This window comes from Cydia fagiglandana, chromosome 18 (assembly GCF_963556715.1).
Source record: "Cydia fagiglandana chromosome 18, ilCydFagi1.1, whole genome shotgun sequence".
Lineage (NCBI taxonomy): Eukaryota > Metazoa > Arthropoda > Insecta > Lepidoptera > Tortricidae > Cydia > Cydia fagiglandana.
Window position 1 is genome coordinate 9,698,118 of NC_085949.1, and position 23,793 is coordinate 9,721,910.

A 23,793-nucleotide genomic window follows, 5' to 3' on the forward strand; every position below is an offset into this window, starting at 1 on the left:
TAAATAACGATTGGTTTCCGAAAATCTGATCCTCACTTGGTGTTGTTGTTTGTTCCCACTAACCTACATAAACCTTTTTTTTTCTATTTATAAGCTTAAACTGCCTAGTTGCGAAATTGAAGCATCATCTTTTCTTATTGTGGTTGCGACCAATTTTAGTTGGAATTTGCAATAAATTGTCATTCAGTTACTGTCGTGCCTAATTGGGTGTGTTTCCTAAGAATTGTTATTTATGTTATATTGAATTGTTATTAATTGTTATATTTGGCCATCAGTCTTTGTTCAATCCGCAAAGCACGTAGCAATAGTGCAACAATATTGCCAGCGTTTACGCAGTCCGTTGTAGCAAATACTATAAGGCTGGGTTGCTGACTTCGGCGACAGATTAGGTACATAATATCTATCTCAGATTTACCACATTCGAATACAAGGCTTACGACTCGACTGGCCACGAACTACGGCATTTTTTATGTATATTCATCTCACGGTACAAAATGTTATAGGCATATTCCAGTGCAGAAAATAACTATAATAATAAACACTAGAATAAATAGAATACTAAATAACAACTATGGATAATAATAACTTGGGTAATTTTGAAACTGTGTATATAGTTGCCTTAATTGAAAACAGTTGTCGCAAATTACTTGGTTAATAAACGTTTTCCCTTGTTAAACACTTTTTTTAAATACTTTTGATAAACCTAAAATAACCTACTTTTTATTTAAAAAAAAAGACGATGCAAAAAACAATTTTAATTAAAAAAATTTTTTATTCTGAATCTTTTATCCATACTGTGTTAAAACGCGTCTTAAAATAAAACTGGTTAGTAACATATATCTGCATTTTTTTACTTATTTCTCCCTTACCTACTGCGGTTGGGCTTTTGTTATGTAATCTTTGCCCGGGCATTATTCACACAAATGCAATGCCGGGCAAGTTCCTTCGAAGATCTAAAGTGCTCTTTCCGTACTTGCAGTTGCTTGGTCTAGAACTGCTACTGAATAGTTTAGGTAATATGTACGTACGTACAGTCGACGTCAAAGATATGTTTACACTTTTGGACCTTACTCCTTTGCAATAAGGCGAAACATGTAAAGATATCTTTGACGTCGAATGTACCTATGCTGCTGTGGGTGTATGGGGACCGTAGGAATCTTACTAATAGCCTTCTAGTCGTTACAAAGCAAACTAATGAAACTTAATTGAAATCGGTTATATATATTACATTATTTTTCACATAAATGCTTCTTCCTTGCCGTATCCGGCAATGGCGACTCCATCAACAATTCTTATCCGGATTATGAAATGCCCTTATGTGGCTCGCAAAACCAAACTTTGTCTTGAAGATGCAGTCACACGATGCGCAATGGAGTTGTCCAGTCGAGTTGCGGGTGTATGTGTAGGAGGGCTTAGGTCGTAGAGGGTAAAAAATTCTAACATGGAGGACGCTATGAGATATTTAATATTTTTTTAAAGTACGAGGTGGACTTCTACATATTTAGACATTCACGAATTATGATTTGGTTTAAATTTATTTACCTACTCGTATTTTCTGAATATGTGTTAACATTAGGCTTTAGTATTGTGTGAATGACAAGGAATATAAATATTTTACCTAAAGACGTTTTAATTCTGTTCCTTTTTTAATCCAATGTCCTTACCAAAGTCAGGTTTGAAGCTGAGAGGGTGAAAGAGCACATAGCGGCAGTTAAAAATCGCCAATTACACAAATCCGCAATCGCCGAACATCTTCTTACATCTGGCACAAATCACTGGATTGAGTTGCATAGACCAAAAGTTGTCTCCACTGAACGCCATTATTATCCTCGAGTTGTGCGAGAAGCAATTGAAATCAAGAAACACCCCAGGAATTTTAATAGGGAGGATGGTTTCAACTTATCGCCAACTTGGGAACCAGTGATACAGAAGCTAAAGCCAAAGGATCTATCTTCGGACGGGTGCGTGGATATTGTGAGTGTTGCGTGTCGGACTATTGACAATAATTAACATTATGTGTGGTGGGTGGTTTGAAAATGTGATGTCTACCCCAAACTTTTCCATACACTTTTCGTCGGGTAGATGCACAAATCTCTGTTTTGACATTTTGCTGGGACAATCAGTCAGCCGCGACCACGACCAGTAAAACCTGTGTCGAAACGTCGGTAAATAAAGGTAATTGAATATAATTCGCATTAGACCCGTCTATAATGTGAGTTAATATGCTGTGAGGCGGTTGACGGTCTATTTTTTATCCGATTGTCAATTCCTTCACTCAAACATCAAATAAACGTGTTAGGCGCTGACAAACCACCGGCGACAGAACGTTTGACGTTGATCGACGTTGCCAATAGTTCACTCTACATGCGGGAGTTTCTTCAATTATTGATGCAGAACATAATATGAATAGGGATGTGGCCGTACTATGTGATGCAGCGCTATCTTAGTGTTGGGAACTCAATCCTTACAAGTCTTCAACTTAGTTCAAGAACTTGAAAAACGCGTCGCAGTTATAGAGGACCTTAAAAAACTGTCTAATAGGTATTTATTGTGATTTTTCAAAAGGTTTTTCTGAAGCGCGTGTCAAAGGGACACTCTCTTTGGTCGGTCCCTCATGTCTGAGGATCGTGGTCCGTATCAGGGTTGCATCTGGAGCGGATGATCTGTCTCCACCGGTTTCTGTCAACGGTCTCTGATGACCATGTAGAAAGCAGAGGATGATGAGTCTTTAACTTGATCGGCCTTGATCGGTCAAAGGGACACGAGTACTGTTAAAAGACATCGTTGTCTAATATGAACATTTTGTCAATTTACCTATTTACATGAAATAAAACTGCTAGCGCACTTATTAGGTATATACACACCCACCCAAACATATACACTTTAGTTACGTATAATAAAATACCAATTGTAATATCGCATTGCAAGACTGCACTCCTAACTTTATATAGTCTAACTCAGACAAAATTGCGAGACCTCAAGCCAAGTTTGCCTCTTAAACTGAAAGCACTAACATTTGCGTCTTAATTCGGAACATTTAATAGCGCAGGTAAGTTTAAACAGGTCATAAAACACGTCGTTCAAACGTTGCACAGTGCATTTATTCAGGGCCATTCAGCGCAGTTCCATTTGCCATTTATCTTCTGGGGCCATTACGGCCGAAACTTAGATACGGATCCAAGACTAAAGGCTATCTCACACGTGATGTTTCAATACCTACTATTTCGATCCCATGTTCGTAAGAGCCACTTACGGTTAGGGTCAGCTGTGCTAAAGGTCCCGTGGATATCAAAGTGAAAATGAATTAAATTTTTTAGCAGCCGCTTTATCCTAGTCGGTAGTGATGCTGACCCTGCTTACGAAGCTGGAGATTCCGGGTTCGAATCCTGGTAAGAGCATTACTTTGTGTTTTTATTCCAAATATTTGGTTTTGATTCATGGATCAATTAATTAAGCTGTTTTCTAATTAGATCTTTTTTGCAGTCAAGCCTTCCACATTGTGGGTTGTGCGATACTCGCATAACTCACATTGCATGTAGCTGGACTCGCAGAAATGTGACGACAACCTGCACCTTTACCACGAGTTAACCGCAACTGTAGTCACTAGCGCCGCAGTCAATTTCACTCACATTCAATTCGCTCGCTCCAATATATCAATGGGTAGATTTTAACGCTTGCGAATACGACCGCGGTAAACTCATGGTATGGGCACTGGTATGGATTAGTTGCAGTGTGCGCCGTGCTTAACTTGTGGGAGCGTTCGAGTTGCAGGTCTCGCCGTTATTAGCCTGTTCTAGAGCTAGTAGGTAATAAATCTCGCTATTTATCAGGATATTACTATGTAGGTCGTTACAAAGCGCACACTGATGACTGTTCTAATTTTATAATAAGGCGTTATATGTGCCCATATTAAATTCAGAACATATACCGGGTGTGGCCTGTAATATGAGCAAAAAATTTTACTGTAGGCTGTACTCCTCATACTGATCAACATTTGTTCAGCGACTTTTGAAAATAACTTGTAGTTTGATTTTTAATACACTTTAAAGGTTATTCAAAGACGCAATGTATTGCGAATTTTGTTATGTTTAAGGCTTGACAAGCAACGTCAATCACAATAATATGGCGTGGCGATAGCGTCCATTGAATATAATATTTATTTTGTATGAAAAAAAGGGAGTCTAAATACTTCATAATTTTTAAAAGTTGTTGATCAAAAGTGTCACCGTTTGAGGAGTACAATCTATGTTTTAATTATTTGCTCATGTTACAGGCCACACCCGGTATATTAGTATTGTCATTAACATCTGATTCTGAAAAAAAAAATAGAAACTGACATGAATTTAAAAAGACCGAGTAGATTTATCGAGGAAACGTAATGAGGAGTAAAAATATCGATAAAACTCACGAAGAGATTTATCGAGTAAGACAAGCAGACTCGCATTCGTCTCAATTATCGAGACAGGCCATCTGTCAATCACCCTCCCGATGGAGTGATTCGTTACCGATTTCATTTGAAAGAAAAGTAACAAGAATAAAATAACTTATAGGTGCACGTAAGATATGCTTATTCGGCGTAATTCCGGAATATCGCGATTCGCCACGCCATAACGCTTTGGAGCTTCCTTAAAATGTTATTCTTAAGGTATTATTTTCTGAAATGAAAAAGTCAATACAAATTATACGTCGAGTATTTTTGTTAAACACGCTCGTTATCCTATACGAGTACACCAAAGTCTCCTGAAGACCAAAAAAGTTAGGTAATTAAAAATGAAAAGCTTATTATCACAGTATTAACTTGTTTATATCGAGGACTTTTGGAGTTATGATTAATGCATATTTCATATCGGTCCAATAAATAACGTAGGGCGGCCGAGAGGCCAGCAAAAAAACGTTGAACTTCGTTGTCCATAACTCACGAAATTTAATCATGAGGCGAACAACTTGGCCAAAGTTTCACGCCTCGCTCTACAGTAACGCGCAGTTACAACTCTCTGTAAGCCCTAGAACGGGTAAGTTTTTGGACTCTCGCGTGCAGATGGGCTAAGGCTTGTTTTTAAAACATTACATTAGTCTTAATTGTAAAAAAAAACTAGTAATTTAGAGGGTATGATAGCAATTTAGAAGACCACAATCCGTCTAATAGTTAATCTCAGTTATTGACTGGATATATTGGTATTAGTAGTATTCATTAATCTACCTTTTTCTCGTAAAAAAATTGATCGAGCGAGAGTGAAGCGTGGGAAAAAATGATTTCTTATATCTGTCCGGCTGACCAGTAGGCCTAGCCAAGGTTACAATCGCTATCGCTTCGACAACGAAAAGCTTTATGTCTCTCTATCACTCTTCCATATTAGTGCGATAGTGACAGTTGCGTTTCGATCGCTACGGAGCGTGAGCGATTGGCATCTTGGCTACGCGGCCAGTTACTCTCCTCTATAGGTCGATTCTCTCAACCGATTCTAGTAAAGTTTCTTAGATGATATGGAATTATTTGTTGAATCAATTTTCGGAAATTTTTCATAATTGCAAAACCATGGCAGTTCGCGAGGTCTTCAGTTTACAGAGCCAACTAGTTAGACTTATGAATACCGTCGTCACTCAGCAGAAAATAAAGAAACTTCCCTTACTAAACATTTGGAAGGTTTTGACGGTTTCGTGCAACCCACACTACTCGTAAGTAAGAAATAGATACGTAAAAATGGTTTCTAGTAAATTTATTCATTATGTAATGACCACGATGCCCACGTTTGAGATAAAATCGAAAAGGATCGAAACATCAAAGACGAACACGACTGATAGTCAAGTTGTTGAGATTTGTGGGAAGCGCCGGGAAAAGATCCGGATTACCCTCTTTGTCTGACCTCGAGTCTAGACTGCCCAAAGAAAACGTAAAATATTAGTACATACTAATCTATCTATCATGTCACCTCATTAGTGGATATATTTTTTAGGAATTTATCAAATTTTATGGTTAAAATGGCTTAAAAGGCATTTAACTATCTGTTATTGATTTGTGACTGTTTTATCAAGGTTCAATTAGTACTCGCAGGCCTCGCCAAGCATCCTATTCGCATTAATGTGTAAGAGCTCAATTCTGATTTTACTTTCTTGTTCTGAAATTGTCATGGATTTGTTCTAACAGCTGTTTAAAGTATCATTTCAGAAATAGGTAACAGTTTCAGAACAAGGAATTAAATCAGGATTGGGCTCACGGATGACGGATGTCAAAATGAGATATAAATTTTGGAATTTCGTATCGGCCTCCGTTTATATTTGACAGGATCACATCACATCTCTTACGAACCACTTTCCATATCTCGGCATGACATAAAACCTCCGCATGATTCCGTAGGATTTTGCAAAATAATCGTAAAAGTTCGAGGTTTCCATTGCGGGAACTTTGTAAGGTGTAACTGGTCGTAAAACTAGAATATTTACGATCGCAACCGCCTTGGCAGATATAGCGAGGCATCGGACCGGCGACCGCACCTGCAGCCCAACATTTGTGCTATAAAATATCTCTGTACTATTATGTGTTAAACACACACTGTTTTTATGTGACCGTGAAATTTTAGAAAAACGGGAGCTTGCTGTATTGGTGAAATGTATGGAAATTATCCGCAATAAAACATTAATAAAATTAGATTCTATACAGGATCAAAGAATATATTTTTATCTCATGACATTGTCAACATCCTCGAACCAGCATAGACAAACGCGGGAGAATACATTGATTTTTGGAATATCATGGTATTGCGAATATTGCAACAAGGCAAATAGAACCGTTAGAGTGACATCGCCACATAACAAAAGGTTTTTGTAGACGACGATTTGGGGAAATATACTTTCTAGAAACTAAAAAAAAATTGGTATTTATTTCACTGGTATTACTTATTACACTGGTACTACACCTTATATAAAACAAAGTCCCTGACGCGTCTCTCGGTTGGTGTGTTTGTATGTTCACATTAAACTCAAAACCTTCTGAACGGATTTTCATGCGGTTTTCAATTATTAATTCTTGAGGAAGGTTTAGGTGTATTAAATAGATTCATAAGTTTGACAAACTTGTATAAAACTAGAAACCAATAGTCACTTGTGTCTAGTTCTAGACATTCTAACCCAAATTTGAAATGGCTAGATTAGTTTGGAAGTTACGCTCCGGACTGCAATTTCAGTTCAATTGGTAAACTTTAAGTGGCAAGAAAGGACCAGCGGCATGGAACAAAATTAATATGAAATAGAATAGGTATCTCAAATTTCAGAAATTATTCAACCATCGGGATTGAAGGTGTTAAGAGATCTGTACGAATAAGTAGGTACCGAGGCAACTTTTCGGCTATATTGAAATTCAGGTTTAGATCTAAGTTATTAAACGTCAAAATGGGGCGTGAGAGGAAAATGAAGTCGGGCCTACGGACACGTAGCGACCTAACCTAACCCTACAAACAATGCTTAGTAAAATCTCCAAAAAAAAACACAGACGATTATTAGAAATAATCTTAATAGGCGTTTAAGATTTCCAACCAACTCGACGCGTCGACTTGCAGCGAATTCAATTTACAAAGTTGCTAGTGCATTTGAGATCGTACCTAAATTGTTGAAAATTCACAAGGGAAATAGGCAATTATTAGTGTTCAAGCGCGTCCGAATAGGAGATCCACTTATACGCTAGCAATATTGTAAGTAAGTATTTTATTGATGCTCATATTTCCACATTAATTTGGTAATAAAAACAATTGAAATTATAAATAAAATTATGGATTATAAAAAGATAAGAATATATGTTCTGTGAATATTGCCTATAAAATTGTGTTGAGTATGGTTTAATAGGTACATGGTGATCACTTGTTACATGATATTTGTAATATTATATTATAGTTAGTACCTAAGTACGGAGGTTCGATTCAAAACAGAGTAATAATTAATAATACATGCGTCCTGAATTATTTTATAACAAATGAATAAAGGTATTTATTTTTCCAGTACATACTCGAATGAAAGTATACGCTCATATACATGTTATTATTTATTTTGTGTTCACATTAAATATACGTGCGTGGGAAAAAACATATTACAGATATTCAATGGTTTATTTTGATACAAGCTTCCCTTTACTCATATATACCTGCCTACATTACATTACGAAATTTTCCATCGGCATGTATCGTAAAGGAATACATGTTTGCTATAGCGTAAATACAAATACAAAATCAATAACCACGTAAAGGGTGTACTGGATTACATTGTATTGAAATTCTATACACATGTATGTAAGTGTAGGTACCTATACAGCGGCGTAACAATAGATGGCTCGGCTGGTTTATCAGTACCCTTGACTCATTCAGTTGCGACTGACAAAACATTGGTCCTCGGTTGATTAGGCAGCATTCAGCGGGGAGACTCCGCCGCTCGTCTAATCAAGCGTATTCGACTAATACCTTTATGGCAGAGTCACTGATGTCTGACAGTCACGCGCAATATTAATCCTGCGATCTTCACGATTTCTAATGTCTTAACATCGATACGATTGTTTACATGTGGGATAGCTGAGAAAATATTGATACTCGTACACTTACTTCAATTTCAGATTTTGATTTTAACTCCCGTATGACATTAAAATCTCCCGGATTCGAACTTTAAGATACGTCAATTAATAGATCTAGAAACGATATGGATTAGATTTGTCAGTGTCAAAAGTGACGTATTTGTTTGAAGAAACGAGAAGAAAATATCATTTCTAGATCTATTAATTGACGTATCTTAAAGTTAGAATCGGGCCGAATGTCTCGAAAGTTTAATAAACTTACAACAAAGAATAAAATATCACGTGAACGAAGTCGCAGGCATCCGCTAATTCACGAAAAATTCTCATATAGAGTCTGTGCGGAAAGAGAAGAGTCGTGGCAGAAACGGGAACTAACATTTTAAATTTTATATGGCAATCAAACCTTTGACACCTGTCTTGTAAAAAGTAAACAAACTTCTGTCATTGTATATTTTTATTAACAAAAACCGCAAGTTTTATGTATAAAATATTTTCAAAACACGATAAAACCGTACATAAAACCACAAGAAAAATTATATTTAACATTGTTCGGTTTTGTCAGCGGGAAGAAAACGGCTTAAAGCCGACTATATCGACTTACAAAAAGTCGCGGAACGTGTTTCCGCTATTCGCGGGTATTGATGTTGTATTTAATATTAAATAATTACCTATTTAATAAGCCCCCTAAGTAACTCGTCTCCGGTACATAATCGGTAAGTATATTCATTCAAAATATATTAATTTTCATAAATATGCAGGTCATTCATGATCTTTAAAATAACTGACAAATAGTCTTGATACTTGCCATTTTATGCATATTTATATGTAATTTTTTTTTCAGGATTGTGTAAAAGTACCTACGGTATCTCGAATAAAACACCGCTAAGTAGGTGATATGCAAGAATTCGTAATCTACGTGCCGGATTCAAGCACATCCAGTTCCTCACATCAGTCCCTGGTTGTTCTGAAGCTAGCTCAAACATAAGTGACATTGAATATTTTAATTCAGACGTCGATTACAAAGAATAAAAACTTTTCATAAAAATATTTCTTTATTTGTAAGTTCGTTTACTAGGTTCTGTTAGTTACGAAATTATAAGTATTTATTATAATTATATTTAGCAGACTTTTCGGCGAAGTAAAATATCGTGAGATGAGAGAACCGGACATATCCCAATAAGGCCTACCTACTTATGCACTATTTTTATTCATATTCATATTTATTATTAATAATGTACCCATACATTACAAGTCAAGTTTACAATGGGTGAAATATATCCCAGATAGTAAAATTACAGTTCTAATTCTAATGTTCAATTTCTACCCGATCTACCCGGTTTTGTATTACAATAACTGTTGGACTGCACAGATTAGGTAGTACATAAATGAGACTCTATCTTGTTTGGTACTAAAATTACAGTTGTATTGGGCAGATTCTTAACTAGTTTTAGCAGTTTTGTCAATCGCACTGTCACTTTTTAGTATCTGAAACATAAAAACAAAAGTGTGTTTTAAAAAGAAAACTAGTGCCTGCGCTAAATCAGAGGATTGATTTGACGAGCCGACACCACCACCAGGCTCCGTGTAGTAAGCCGTGGTAAAAAACCGGAACAAAAGGGATACAAGTATCATACCTTTAGTGTCGTACTATAATCACGTGACCAGTGTTGTCAGCATAGCAAAAACCATAAAATAGCACTGGCGCGCCCTCAAATCCCACGACTCTTCTCTTTCCGCACAGACTCTATTATATGATAAGAAGTTTTAAATGCCTATTGCCAGTCTTAGGAAACTCCTATATAAAAAATAAATGTATGGAAACCTCGTCTCAGTTCAGCCAACCTAACAAGATAAATAATAAACTGGCAACACGAAGGCACAATTTGTCAAATACATACTTCAATTTTCAAAACTAAACCGTGATGAAAAGAAAATATTGTGATTCCGTGGTGTTTTACTTGTTTTCTATCATTCATTCGGTTTTCTCCATCTGAACAGTGCAGTGCGTCGAGTTGAGCAATTAAGTTCCTCCGTAGTGTTTCAGTTGTGTGATATTTTCCTATTCACAAACAAAAGACGTCGAGTTGAAGCAGTGTGCTCCTCCGTCCGCTGTTTTTGAGTAAGATTACTGAGATAGAGACTCATTATGGGTGGAAAGAGTAGAATTTGTGAAATTTGTGGCGTTAGAGAACGACACAGGCCGGGATTCTTTGCCAATTTCCCGATTGATGAGCAAAGGTATGTTTGTCATTATAAGATTTACAAGCAAAGCAATTTACTAAATATATTGACTTGTCGGGTTTCACTTTCTGTCTTAGTTTGTCTGTAATATTCTTATGTAAAATTTCTTTCTCATTTTCCTAATCTTCATTCATGGCATTTATGACGATGCGTCATCTATCATGCATGCGTAAATCACACTAGAAGCACATATACTCCACAGCATATAAAAGTATTTAAGTATAAATAAATTTGACTCTGAGCATCTTACATTTTTTGGGGCGTCTCTGTATGGAGGTAGAGGAGACGCCCTTGCACATCCTCACAGAGGTGGCGATCACAATAGATCAGCGATGGTTGTAGTGATACATATACTTTAGAGCCTTATATAGCCCCTAACACGAACAAGAAGAAGATCATACATTTATCAGTTATTGGAATTGCCTGCCTGCTTTACAAGTACCTAATAATAAATAAAATATGAGCTGTAGACCGTCGATGACAATAATAAAAAAAAAACATTGTATTTTTTTAATCATAATCAGTTTTTTCACAAGTATCAGTTGCTTCCTTGCGCACAATTAATTGGTGCACTGTTGGGAAGTATCTATTTCATATAAATGAGCTATCTCAGGACTGTACTGGTAGACTTAGCCCAGGCTAAATCGGTAGTGATTGTAATAGCCCTGACGGCGAAAATGTTAATTTAACATAAAACGTGTATGAGATTGACATTTAAATAACATGTGCACCGTCATGGCTATAAAAATCACAGTGAAGTTAGCTTTGGTCTAACTCTAGTTGAGTGGGTTAGGGCCTTCTGCGCCTGGCTTGCTCTAGTCTGCCATCTGTAATAACCACAAGAAAATATTATTTTTATTGAAAACTCAAAAACGGCTCCACTGATTGTGAATACTATTTGTTAAATTATGAATCTACTTTTATCATATTGATTTAACATATTTATATTCCTCAATAAATTTCCCTCCTGTTCAAAAGTCTTCACTTTCAGAGTGATTATTTTCACAAGCGTGTATTCACAAATTGATTGATCTATTCACATTGTTTAGGGGCATATATGTCCAAGTGTCAGATAGGCTAGGTGTCATAATGTCCATCGTCAATTAGTCCAAATGTAATAATGTCCTGATGACGGAAAGTCCAGATGTAACAATACCCATTAGTCTATAAGTCCGGACGTTAGGATGCCCTAATGACAGAATGTCTAGGTGTCACAATGTCCAAACTGTAAAAAAGTCCACATGTCATATTACTCTTATGTTAAATAATCATGGTGTCAAATTGTCCAGATGTCATATTTCCTGTATTTCAGGAATTCCCATAGTTTCAAAAGCTTTTAGGGTTAAGGCAACGTTAGCAGAACTAATTGGCAATAAAATTGTATCATATTTTTCATTTTGATAATTACAGATAGGTTTCCAAGCCAAGTACATTGTATTTGCTAGTTATTTGTTCCCGGGGTCAATAATAAATGAAGTAAAAATTAAATATTTGTTTCACAGTTAAGTTAAGTGGTAGTCAGTGCCATCTTTCTCATAAACATAAATATTTGGACCATTTCATAGGCATAGTAGGGCATCGTGAATCCGGTGTTTTGACACGTGGACATATATTATATGCCCCTAAACAATTAAAAAAGGGGAATGACCCCTGTTCTGAGTCATGGCTTGTCCAACAGGTCTCCATCGCCATACAGCGGGGTAATACTGCTAGTGTGATGGGGACCTTTGGACCCGGCATGGCTCAGATCGGGTTATAGTTTCTTAAGTTTTATACATACATAATATGTAAAATGTATCAGATAATGAAATAAATTTCACTTAAATTAAAAAAGGGTTTATTATACTAATTTTATTTGTCCCATGATGTACTGTCAGAATCAAATAGATACAGTGACAGCCAAAGTAGCATAATATTATATGTAATTATGTATACTAGCTTCTGCCTGTTAATTTGTCTGTGTAAAATGTTAATGATGATTGATAAAAACTATCCTATGTCCTTCTCAGGTTCTCAAACTATCTCCATAACAACCTTTCTATCCATCTGTCTATTATCTATCTAATTCAGTTTGAAATCATAGTCTTTAGAAGCCATTAACTTTGTAACAATTTAGAGCTCTATATCTAGTCAAGATATAATAATTAGAATTATGTTTTTTTGCAGGTGTAGAACTTGGGTTCAAATTGTTGGTAAAGAAGATCTAGTGCATATACCAATTGAAAAGCTTCACCAAGTACGTTTTGTTTGTGGAGATCACTTCATAGCAAAGGACTTCAACAAAAAAGGCAATCGCCTGAAAAAAAGGGCTTACCCTAAGCTGCACCTCTCTGCACAACCATTGAGTGACCATCAATTAAAAGATTTTCCTCAACATGTTGCAAGCAAAGGTATGTGTAATCACTAATCAATCAGTTAAAAAAACTATTTATTTTTATAATTAATAATATCTGGGAGACCAAGCTTTGCTCGGATAACATATACAAACTCAAAAATGCGCGTTTTCCTAGAGACAAGACCTAGCGAGATCGATTTTTCGCCCCCATATAGCAAATTTCATCAAAATCGTTAGAGACGTTTCCGAGATCCCCGAAATAAATAAATACACAACAATTGCTTGTTTAAAGGTATAAGAATTTAACTAATCATCCTTTAAAATCTAACCTAGATTAGAGAGCAAAAGCGTGTTTTAACTTTTACTTTTGGTCCTTGTTTTTTCTTAAATGAATTTATTGCAAAGTATTCATTATAATATTTTTATTAATATTTCAGCTTTGGCTCCTACACCCATGGTTGACAATATTGCAACAGCTGCAATTGCGTCGTCATCCAAAATGCAGAATATGGCAGCCACAACCCAAAATAGAATGAGTAAGTTGATCATTTTTAAACAAATATATTGAGGTAAACATCAGAACCCACTTACTCTTGTGCCTCTGGTAGCCTCACAATTTTAGGATTCCGTACATCTAATGGAAAAAACGGAACCTAGGATCACCCATATATAGGAGGCAACAGGCCGTCCGTCCGTCGATCTGTCTGTCTGTCAAGACCCTTTAGTTGAAGTAAAAATCATATACTCAGGTCTACAGTCCCTTAAAGCTATGCAAAAATCAAACTTCTAAGTTAACGCCCAAAAAAGTTATGGCTGTTTATGCCACAAAAAAAAAACAATTAATAATATTTCGTCACTCTCAAGGGAGTCAAAATTTAAAGGGTACTCTCCGTTGATCTAGAAATTCTAGATTAAAACATCGTCTTTTACTACAAGTAAAGGGAAAAATCTAAAAGCTATAGATCTGTTAACAAATTAACTTGTCCGGTGTGTTTTTAATGCTGCAAGATGGAGACGAAGGAAGGACATATTTTGTCTAGCACTGACACTATTTAATATCAATATTTCAGAAGTAGTGGAAGTTTGTAATGGTTTTCATTGTTTACTTCTGACATGTTAATCTTTATTTCAAAGTAGGACTCCATACAACTCATAGAAGTTTTAGGTACATACATACGAGTGCATCTAGGCTGTAAAACTTGTAAGCAATACATACATACATATATTTTATCAAATTGTAATGTAAGAATAATAAATAGGCCAGTACTTTTCTGCAATGACGTTTAATATGCAAAATAAAAATTGTCTTTGCTTGAACTATTAAGTGTACTATATTTCATGTTTTTATAATCATTCAGCTTCAGCCCCAATTCCCATGGAAGAAGAGGTCCCTGCTGCACCTGTGCTGCCTGCGTGTAGCACAACTCCGCTGGCAAATGTCGAAGGTACCTAATTATTATTTTATTTTATTTTTATTATTGTGTAAGCAGGCAGGCAGTTGTGACAACTGATAGAAATACAATTACTTATAGAATCTTGCTCAAAATATGAGCTACTACCTGTATACATTTTACCCATACTAGCTAAAGCGCAACTTGCGAAAGTACCTCTATCCTTCTGTGTATTACGTTTTCACGGTAACCGTTACACCCAATTTTTTTTTAATTCGGCCAATAGTGTGACGAAAGGGAAAGGATAAAATGTGCATGCACATTTTAAAAATTATGTATCTACTAAACTCGGCACTCATTTAGGTATCAGTATGTTGGAACATATTTAACGAGACAGTAAAGTAAGTAGATAACTGAGAAAAAGGCACGGATCATATTCCACGCGAAGATCAGCTAGTATAAAAATAAACAAGTGAAAAGTATCTAGAACTAACAACACAAACATTAAAATCAGAATTAAAATTTTATTCATATTCATAATGGGTGGGTATATGAAAAAATTGCATAATAAATAAATAGTGTACTTTTACGAAGTCGGTGGCAAACAAGCATACGACCCGCCAGATGTTGAGCAGTCTATATTTTTTAACACCACTTCGGTGGCAAACAAGCATACGGCCCACTAGGCGGTAAGCAGTCACCGTAGCCTATGTTTTTTCTATACCTCATCGGTGGCAAACAAGCATGCGGCCCGCCTGATTGTAAGCAATCACCGTAGCCTATGATTTTTTATACCACTTCGGTGGCAATCTGGCAAACAAGCATACGGCCCGCGTAATGGTAAGCAAGTAGCCACCATGGTTTTAATAACTACAAACAAGGTGCACAGCTCTCATGTCCCCCGCTCCCCCACCATGTACGTGACATTTGTCCGTGGCGTGCTCTGCGTGCGCCACAGTTTTTCGCATGGGTTTCGCATGCCACGAGCGCTAGCGTGTACGTCGGTGGGCGGCAATTCGAAACAGGCCACGCGTGCATTGCTGTGGAAGTATTTACCTACCTACTTCTTGGTAAGAAGCGTTTTTGCACCCACGCCACATGCGTAGTTCCATCGCGCCCAGCAGTAGGGCTTTATGCTAATGAAAAAAAATAGGCCTATAAAAAGTACATTTTACTACCCTAAAATTACCCATGCAAAGCCGAGGGAAGTCACTAGTAGGTATAACATAATATATCAATAGTTAAGTATATGTGACGTCCCACGGGTAAAGGTACCTTATGGCGGTTGGCGTTTACGCTATTATTAACGCCGCTCCAATATGATTGAGGAGCTATGCGACGTAAGCGGCAGCCGCCATAAGGTACCTTTTGCCGTGGAACGTCACATATAAATATATAAAAATATCCATACTCGAGAACAAATATCTGAGTAGGTATATACTTCGAGAATCGAGTAATTACATATTTATCGAATGCTTGTTTTGATGTATTTCAGCTTCAGCGCCAAGCCGCATAGAGGAAGTGGCGCCAGTACCACCTTCAGGTAGCAAAACGCCTCTTGCGCCATCCACAAAGCAAAATGTAATTGGTAAGTATTTGTATTTTATTCTTATGTGTCTTGTTTACTTATACTAGACTACTAATCTTCATCATCTTAGTGTGTTACAAATGCATTTTAATTCCAAAAATTGGCGCATGCACGAATTTTAACTTAAGCTTCTGCTATTGACCTTTCACAATGAAAATAGGGCTTATTTGGATTAATCTTAGGACTCATAGGCTTCTTAGGATATCGAACCGGAAATCATGTACAAGGCAAAAGTACTTACATATTATAATTTTCAGATACGTAGGTCGTACTTTATGCACATGACTTGATACACTTTTGCAGGTTGAGTTTAGTATGATGTGGTATACTTATGACAATCTCAATTTTCTCATCTTTTTAGAAACATTTATTGATTTAACTTGCCCTGTTAGTATATATGCATGTATGTTAGTTATTGTGGGTCAAATCTAGGAAGCTAAGTTTGACCAACTTTACCATTACGGATTGAGCTGAAATTTTGCACATATATACATATATATATGTAAAATTAATGGAATGACATGGATCTGATTTGATGATGGAGAGGAGACAGGAGGTGGCCATTGGAACTTTGTGATAAAAAAACGCTAACTAATTGCTTTGAGGTTGTTAGAATTGTCTTGGTGAGTATTAGTTGCCCGTAGAAAGAAAAGTATCTGTACTTTGACAGGGGGGTGTCACTACGCAGAGGTACATTTGGCCGGCGCGCCTCCCGGGTAGGCGCATGGCAGTCGTGGGCTGCCGCTCGGCTCGCACGATAATCGTGTCGTATCACGTGGCGCTCGCGTAAAATTGAAAATACACAATGGCTTAAAAACCTAAATTTCGATCCGTATAAAAGATATATTATTGTTCTGTTTACGGATGTATGAATAAATGGAAGAACAAGGAAGCAGAATTTTTAGGGTTCCGTACCCAAAGGGTAAAACGGGACCTATTACTAAGACTTCGCTGTCCGTCCGTCCGTCCGTCCGTCCGTCCGTCCTTCCGTCCGTCCGTCTGTCACCAGGCTGTATCTCACGAACCGTGATATCTAGACAGTTGAAATTTTCACAGATGATGTATTTCTGTTGCCGCTATAACAACAACTACTAAAAACAGAATAAAATAAAAATTTAAATGGGGCTCCCATACAACAAACGTGATTTTTGACCAAAGTTAAGCAACGTCGGGAGTGGTCAGTACTTGGATGGGTGACCGTTTTCTTTTTGCTTTTTTTTCGTTTTTTTTTGCATTATGGTACGGAACCCTTCGTGCGCGAGTCCGACTCGCACTTGCCCGGTTTTTTAATTCCGGACGATATTGAAAGGTATTAAATAGTTAAAAAAACATCCTTAATTTATTGAGTATTGGCTGCCCATGCAGAAACAATATTAGGAACTGACCGACATACGGCGTGATTTGGGAAATGAATTAGATATTCCCTCAGACATGATGATAGATATTTCATATCTAGTGAATCTCTAATTCATTTCCCAAATCGCGCCGATATTTTCAAAGGAATACGGCTGTGGCATACCGACTTCCGTGAGAATCAGACATAATATCTTCGGAAAAAAATTATGTTTACAGAATCAACGTTTGTATTTCCTACATCATCATTATCTTCCTCGCTTTATCCCGGCATTTTTGCCACGGCTCATGGGAGCCTGGGGTCCGCTTGGCAGCTAAAGTAATTGGCGTGGGCACTAGTTTTTACGAAAGCGACTGCCATCAGACCTTCCAACCCAGAGGGTAAACTAGACCTTATTGAGTTTAGTCCGGTTTCCTCACGATGTTTTCCTTCACCGAAAAGCGACTGGCAAATATCAAATGATATTTCGTACATAAGGTCCGAAAAACACATTGGTACGAGTCGGGGTTTGAACCCGCGACCTCCGGATTGAAAGTCGCACGCTCTTACCGCTAGGCCAGGAGCGCTCTCGCTCTACATATTTATCTTAAAAATAATAAATCAGTAGGTACTACAAAAACTTGTCAAGTGACAACCCCGTGCCGACACTCACAGCTTGGTCATAAAATTGCGGCGCGCAAAGAAGATTCACGGTTCGTTCGCGGTTATAAGTTTCAATTTTGCTTGCAGGCGGAAGGCGGCTTGCATAATTTTATACCTAAATCTGACTTTTGTGAAGGAGTGAACTTTCTGTATTACTGTAGTACTATTATTTATTGTGTGGTACAGGCAGCGATGAAAGCTTTGCCATTAGAGAATTTTTTGCCAAAAACATTAATAAAGGTTGATGCGTACATTAAATTATTTGTAGTATTCTGCTCATTCTCTTCCCTTTCAAACTAAACCAAATTATAATTAATTATTATACTGTAATTTATCAATTTCAGCTCCGTCGCCCAATCCGATGAAGAAAAAACAGGCCCATGTGTCTGCGTTAGATTCTGCATCAACCACCACGCAAACAATAATGGGTAAGAACTATACTTACTCTACTGAAAAACCGGCCAAGTGCGAGTCGGACTCGCATTCCAATTCTAAGGGTACAGTTACAGAACTTCTGTACATTACCCAATTTTTCAATGTATTTTTTATATGTGAATCGCAAGTGAATTACCTTTAAAAACCAGTGGCGTGCCCAGAGTTTTGGAGTAAGGCAAGCCGAAAGATATGTTTTCGTAATAACTGTCCAATCTCCACTCTTCGGACTCAAATGCATTCTGCTAGCGTATCGAGGCGAGCTAATCATAACACGCTAAGAGCATACGGCATACTATTACTAGATAGAATCTATCCACGAAATTAATTTAACGACTTTACCTTGCCTTCGTTGAGTAATACGTGGACGCATTTCATACCGTCACAAGGAACAACTTCATCCATTGTTAACGAATTAAATAATTATAAACGCCACAACAAACAAACAAATCCACTTTCACTAATTCAAATTTTGTTTTGACTAAATAATAATACACTTGAAGTCAACGCGCATGAAACTCGCGCTCGTGCAAACTTATGCAGCTAACTTCACACCAAAAGCCTGGCTTAAATCGCCGTTCAAAAGGTCTATATATACCAACAAATACTTACATTCATTGTATGGCGGTTTGTAGGCTGGAGCGCTTAAGAGCGGGACGAAAAAGCAAGCCCGGTTGCAAGCCGACGAGTGCGAGCAGGATAGCGAGCATAACCTACGACTGATTTCTTTCGCGCGGATGAGGCGCCACGGCAAAAATTTGCAACACGCGCCGCGGTCGGAGCGCTGTGGCTTGAATTTAATAATACGGGTTCTTTTGGCGCGCGATTTTAAAATAATCTATATTGATCTTATCATTACGTAATTTTGGTAAGGCAACTAAGGCAAGCCCGGCTTTTGGGCTTATATGGAAGTACCGCCACTGTTAAAAACCCGTAGAGGTTGGATCAAAAACTAAGTAATTAGTCCGACTCACGCCTGAAAGCATATTTCTAATAGGTATTCCTGTCATCTATAGGTAAATAAATATTTTTCCAATTATTTGGCTATTTTCTTAAATAACTTCTAAACTATTTGTTTTAAAATAACAAAAAAAAAACATTATTTTAATTTTTTCATTTACCCCCAAAAGTGGCCTCCATGTTTAAAATTCATTTGTTTACGTAAGATGTCCGTCTTTGGGTCAAGAATTTACATATACGTATGGACCAAATTTCAACTTAATAGGGAATATTAGGCAAAGCTCTGAGTAGGTGGCACCATTAGCACATACAGTAAACAAACCTCATTGACATCATCAATGTCACGTCATGCGTCATTAAGTCAATCACATGGCCTACCGTGAAACATGACAATCGAAAGTTCGATTTCTATCACTCTTGCTTATTCGATCGATAGAGAGGCAGATAAAGGAATTTAGATTTTCGCGTTTCGCGGTAAACCGCCTGTAAACAAACCGCCTGGGTGCATCAATGTCATAGTGAAAACCAAAGTGAAAACTTTTCAAAAAACTGTTTATAGTCTAACAAAAAAGAGTAGAAATGTAGTGTCGTCCCGTTTCCTTAGATTGATTTGAAATGGATTAGTCCATTAGTGTACTTAGGTACACTACAGTAATATTGCCACTTTTTAATTTCTACTCTTTTTTTCTCAGACTATAAGGCCTAGTACTTATGTATAAAGTTGGTACTACTACTCTATGGTTTACTAAACAAATTAGTGCTGCACTCTGGCGGCAGAACATTGCAGTAATACTCGCTATTGGAGCCCTAAAAAGGCGGCAAATACTAAAAATACGTTTGTATGTCCTGACGTTTGTTAGGGTTCCGTAATTCAAAAGGAAAAAACGGAACCCTTATAGGATCACTCGTGCGTCTGTCTGTCCATCCGTCTATCACAGCCTATTTGCTCCAAAACTACTGGACCAATTAAGTTGAAGTTTGCTACACATATGTAAGTCTGTGACCCAAAGACGGATATGTAACGTCAACAAATAAATTTGAAACATTGGGGCTATTTTTGGGGATAAATGAGAAAATAAAACAAAGTTTTGCTAACTATGTCGTGTTATATATCAAACGAAAGGGTTTACTGAGGGGGAAATATATTTGAAAATTTAAAATATATATTTTTTATAATTTTAGGATAAGCAATTTAGAGTATTAAAAAAAAATCAAAAAATGACCATCCGGGACTTCCATCTCTAAAACTACTGGGATTAAAATTTAGAAAAAAATACATAAAATAGAAAAACCTATTAGAAATCTACAGTCAAGCGTGAGTCAGATTTAAGAACAAAAATGTTGTAAGTCTTTTTTCGGGACATAGCCGCAATGGCAGGCCTATGGAACACTCCGCGCGAACTGGGATATCTATCTATTTGAAATAGGTAGCAATTATTTAATTTATTTTGGTAAATGTTTATTTAAACGACCGTAAGATAACTTTGCTCTGGTTAACTTATAATTAATTACCTGTATTCATGGGTTCTCTATTATTTCTCTTAATTATTATTATATTATATTGTTTATTACACTAGCAGCTGAAAGCTGATGCGTGTATATCACTGCACGTGTTTTTTTTTAACGATTAATGTTCATTAATTGTATAACGTTAATCTGGTTTTAAATTACACGAAGTTTTAAAACTAATTCTTGCTGGGATTATTGTGCGGTTTACAAAACGGCGTAAACACTGCGGTTACTTCAGGGACATATGACCTTTTAAAATGATTATTTCGCAAATACTAACGCATAAACGGATTATTCGATATAATTTAATATTTAGATTTGCTTTTATTTCACTCCGCTGTTTAAGTAGGTATTTATTTATCATTCATTTCTAAGCGTCAGTAACCCTAGCGTAGTGCCGGTGCGCACGGTGCGGGGAGCGGCACTATTATATAATCTGTGCCAATGGTTTAAGTCAGCGGTCGGCAAAAGGTTGCTAAAAGGTTGCCGACCGCTGGTTTAAGTGAAACGTTGTGTAAACAGGTATTGCGAAGGCCCTAGCCCGATATCCGCATACAGCCGAAGGCCCGAAGCGTCCCAAATTGGCGTGCCTTTAGGTTCAAGCGTGAGTCGGTCTGAAGACAAAAACTAGTACTATTGATTGATTATGTAGGTACTTGTACTATTGTTAATTTGTTACGTGTTTAAGCACTATAGGTATTATCTCTTTTCGACCTTCGCTTTTAAAACACTTGCGGAAGTTATGGGAAGCGCGAATCCGTCGGACGCTCCGAGCTTTCAGCTCTACGCGTAGCTCGGCCTTCAGTCTTTGCACGTCTTAAAAAATGTATGAAATCTCTTTTTCGCACCTCATTTTTACAATAATCAATAAATCTAAAAAGTCAAACGTAAGGGCATAGATATGTTTCAAATGATATAAATATTTTCCATAATATGAATATCCAGAGAGGAAAATGAGGACTACTTTTGTATGAAGAAGCGGCCGTCCCATTTCCTCTTAATATGGGAAGGGTCAGGATACCTATTTAACATTAACGTTGAATTTTCAGTTTAATGAATCATCAGCATCACGATAAGGTTTTTAGATGAAACGGTTTTGCAACCTTATTACTGCAATATGCAAAACTGCAATTATGAAAAGTTTTCCGTCTCAGTAGGGCTATGACGCCCTACTGGGATGTATGCGCTTTATTATCATCTGCCAGTGCCACCATGCCTGTAACGTTCTAATAAGTATGGAAGTGCGAAAGTGACGCGTGACATGACAGGTGATAAAAATGCGACCATGATATCCGTACCGCACTAGTTCAGCTATGTCTTATTATCAGACATCGTACATTTTCCAGCATTTTTGGTGCAGCTGAGTGGTGTTAATGGAATTGGTTTAGATAATTTCAACTGTAATGGTAAATTAAGGTTTATATCAACATAATTAACGCGAAGTAATCATTAGGGTTGAAATTATTTATACGAATTCCGTTAACACCTCTCCGCTGCACCAAAAATGCTGGAAAATATACGATGTCTGCTTATTATACCTTCGTTCCGTTTTATATATATATGATAATATGTTTTTCTTTGTTGCAGATTGGGATAAGTCTAAAGAAAAATTTATTCGACAACTGCAAAAAGTTAAATCTACCGTTAGATCTCTGAAACGCAGTGCAAACCTTATAGACCGCCTCGAATCGCCAATGGTCAAGGAAATTGTGGAATTGGCGTTAAAAAATCAAAAACGTAAACCCAAAGGTCGCCGCTGGACGAAGAAATACAAGATAGCGTGTCTATCGATATTAAAGAGATCACCCAAGGCCTACAGCTATTTGCGGCACTTGGTGCCGCTACCGAGTGTTAAAACTCTCCAAAATATTTTAAGAAAGGTTCCCATGAACACTGGAATCAATCAAAAAGTGTTACATCATTTGAAGAAAATAGCACCTTCATACGGCGGCGACAGATATTGCTGTCTACTGTTCGACGAGATGGCAATAAAGCCCAGATTAAATTACAGTGTCGGCAGTGATCAAGTAGAGGGATATGTTGACATGGGGACTAATCAAAGAACACCCGAGTTGGCAAATCATGCCCTAGTTTTTATGCTTCAAGGCATAAGAAAAAAATTTAAACAGCCGTTGGCTTTTTATTTTGTAAAGGGCACCGTTTCTTCGGCCAAATTGGCCACCATCATAAAAGAAATTATCACAGCTGTGAATAAAACAGGATTCAAAGTGATAGCTACAGTTTGTGATCAGGGTCCCACTAATGTGGGCGCTCTGAAAATATTAAAAGAAGCTTCACCTACCGAACACGGCCCCCAAATAAAAAATGATTTTGTTGTAGATGGACGAAAAATATATATATTATTTGATGTCCCACATTTATTTAAGTCAATCAGGAATAATTTCCTTAATAATGGGATCATTTGTTTCGGCGGAAAAAAGGCTAAATGGGAACATTTAATGCAGGTACACCAACACAACAAGAGCTTGGTGTACCTGAGCAGAGTGACGGAAAATCATGTCCAACCGAAATACAGAGCAAAAATGAAAGTAAAATATGCTGCTCAGGCCTTAAGCAACACAGTTTCGTCTGTACTGAAGCTCATGGGGCGGTGTTCGGAATATACGAAGGAACAGCAAGAACAGCTGACTGAGAGTGGAGAGGTCATCCACGATCTGGATCGCCTCTTTGATTTCACGAATGGCCCTTCTGGACCTAAGGACATAATAAAAGGTCAGAGGGAAAATGTATCCCTGAAAACAGAGCACTTAAAAGTGTGGGGCGAATACA

General features: G+C 37.2%; 2 protein-coding genes across 3 annotated transcripts in view; one reads left to right on the plus strand and one right to left on the minus strand.

Annotated features, from left to right (window-relative positions):
- Nucleotides 1-23,793, minus strand: part of LOC134673516 (uncharacterized) — a 297,423-nt gene that overhangs the window by 141,496 nt on the left and 132,134 nt on the right. The gene's annotated exons all lie outside the window — the stretch shown is intronic.
- Nucleotides 12,793-14,580, plus strand: LOC134673552 (uncharacterized). Its single transcript, XM_063531549.1, has 3 exons — nucleotides 12,793-13,182; nucleotides 13,565-13,663; nucleotides 14,486-14,580. Exons 1-3 carry the CDS (start codon nucleotides 12,945-12,947, stop codon nucleotides 14,578-14,580), a joined length of 432 nt encoding a protein of 143 aa, XP_063387619.1. The 5' UTR covers nucleotides 12,793-12,944.

Excerpts from the sequence above, each read along its gene's own strand:
- LOC134673552 (XM_063531549.1), top strand. The coding sequence starts at position 12,945 with ATGTTTTTTTGCAGGTGTAGAACTTGGGTTCAAATTGTTGGTAAAGAA. Across the intron at positions 13,183-13,564 it reads TCAACATGTTGCAAGCAAAG|CTTTGGCTCCTACACCCATG; the intron begins GTATGTGTAATC and ends TTAATATTTCAG. Across the intron at positions 13,664-14,485 it reads CACAACCCAAAATAGAATGA|CTTCAGCCCCAATTCCCATG; the intron begins GTAAGTTGATCA and ends ATAATCATTCAG.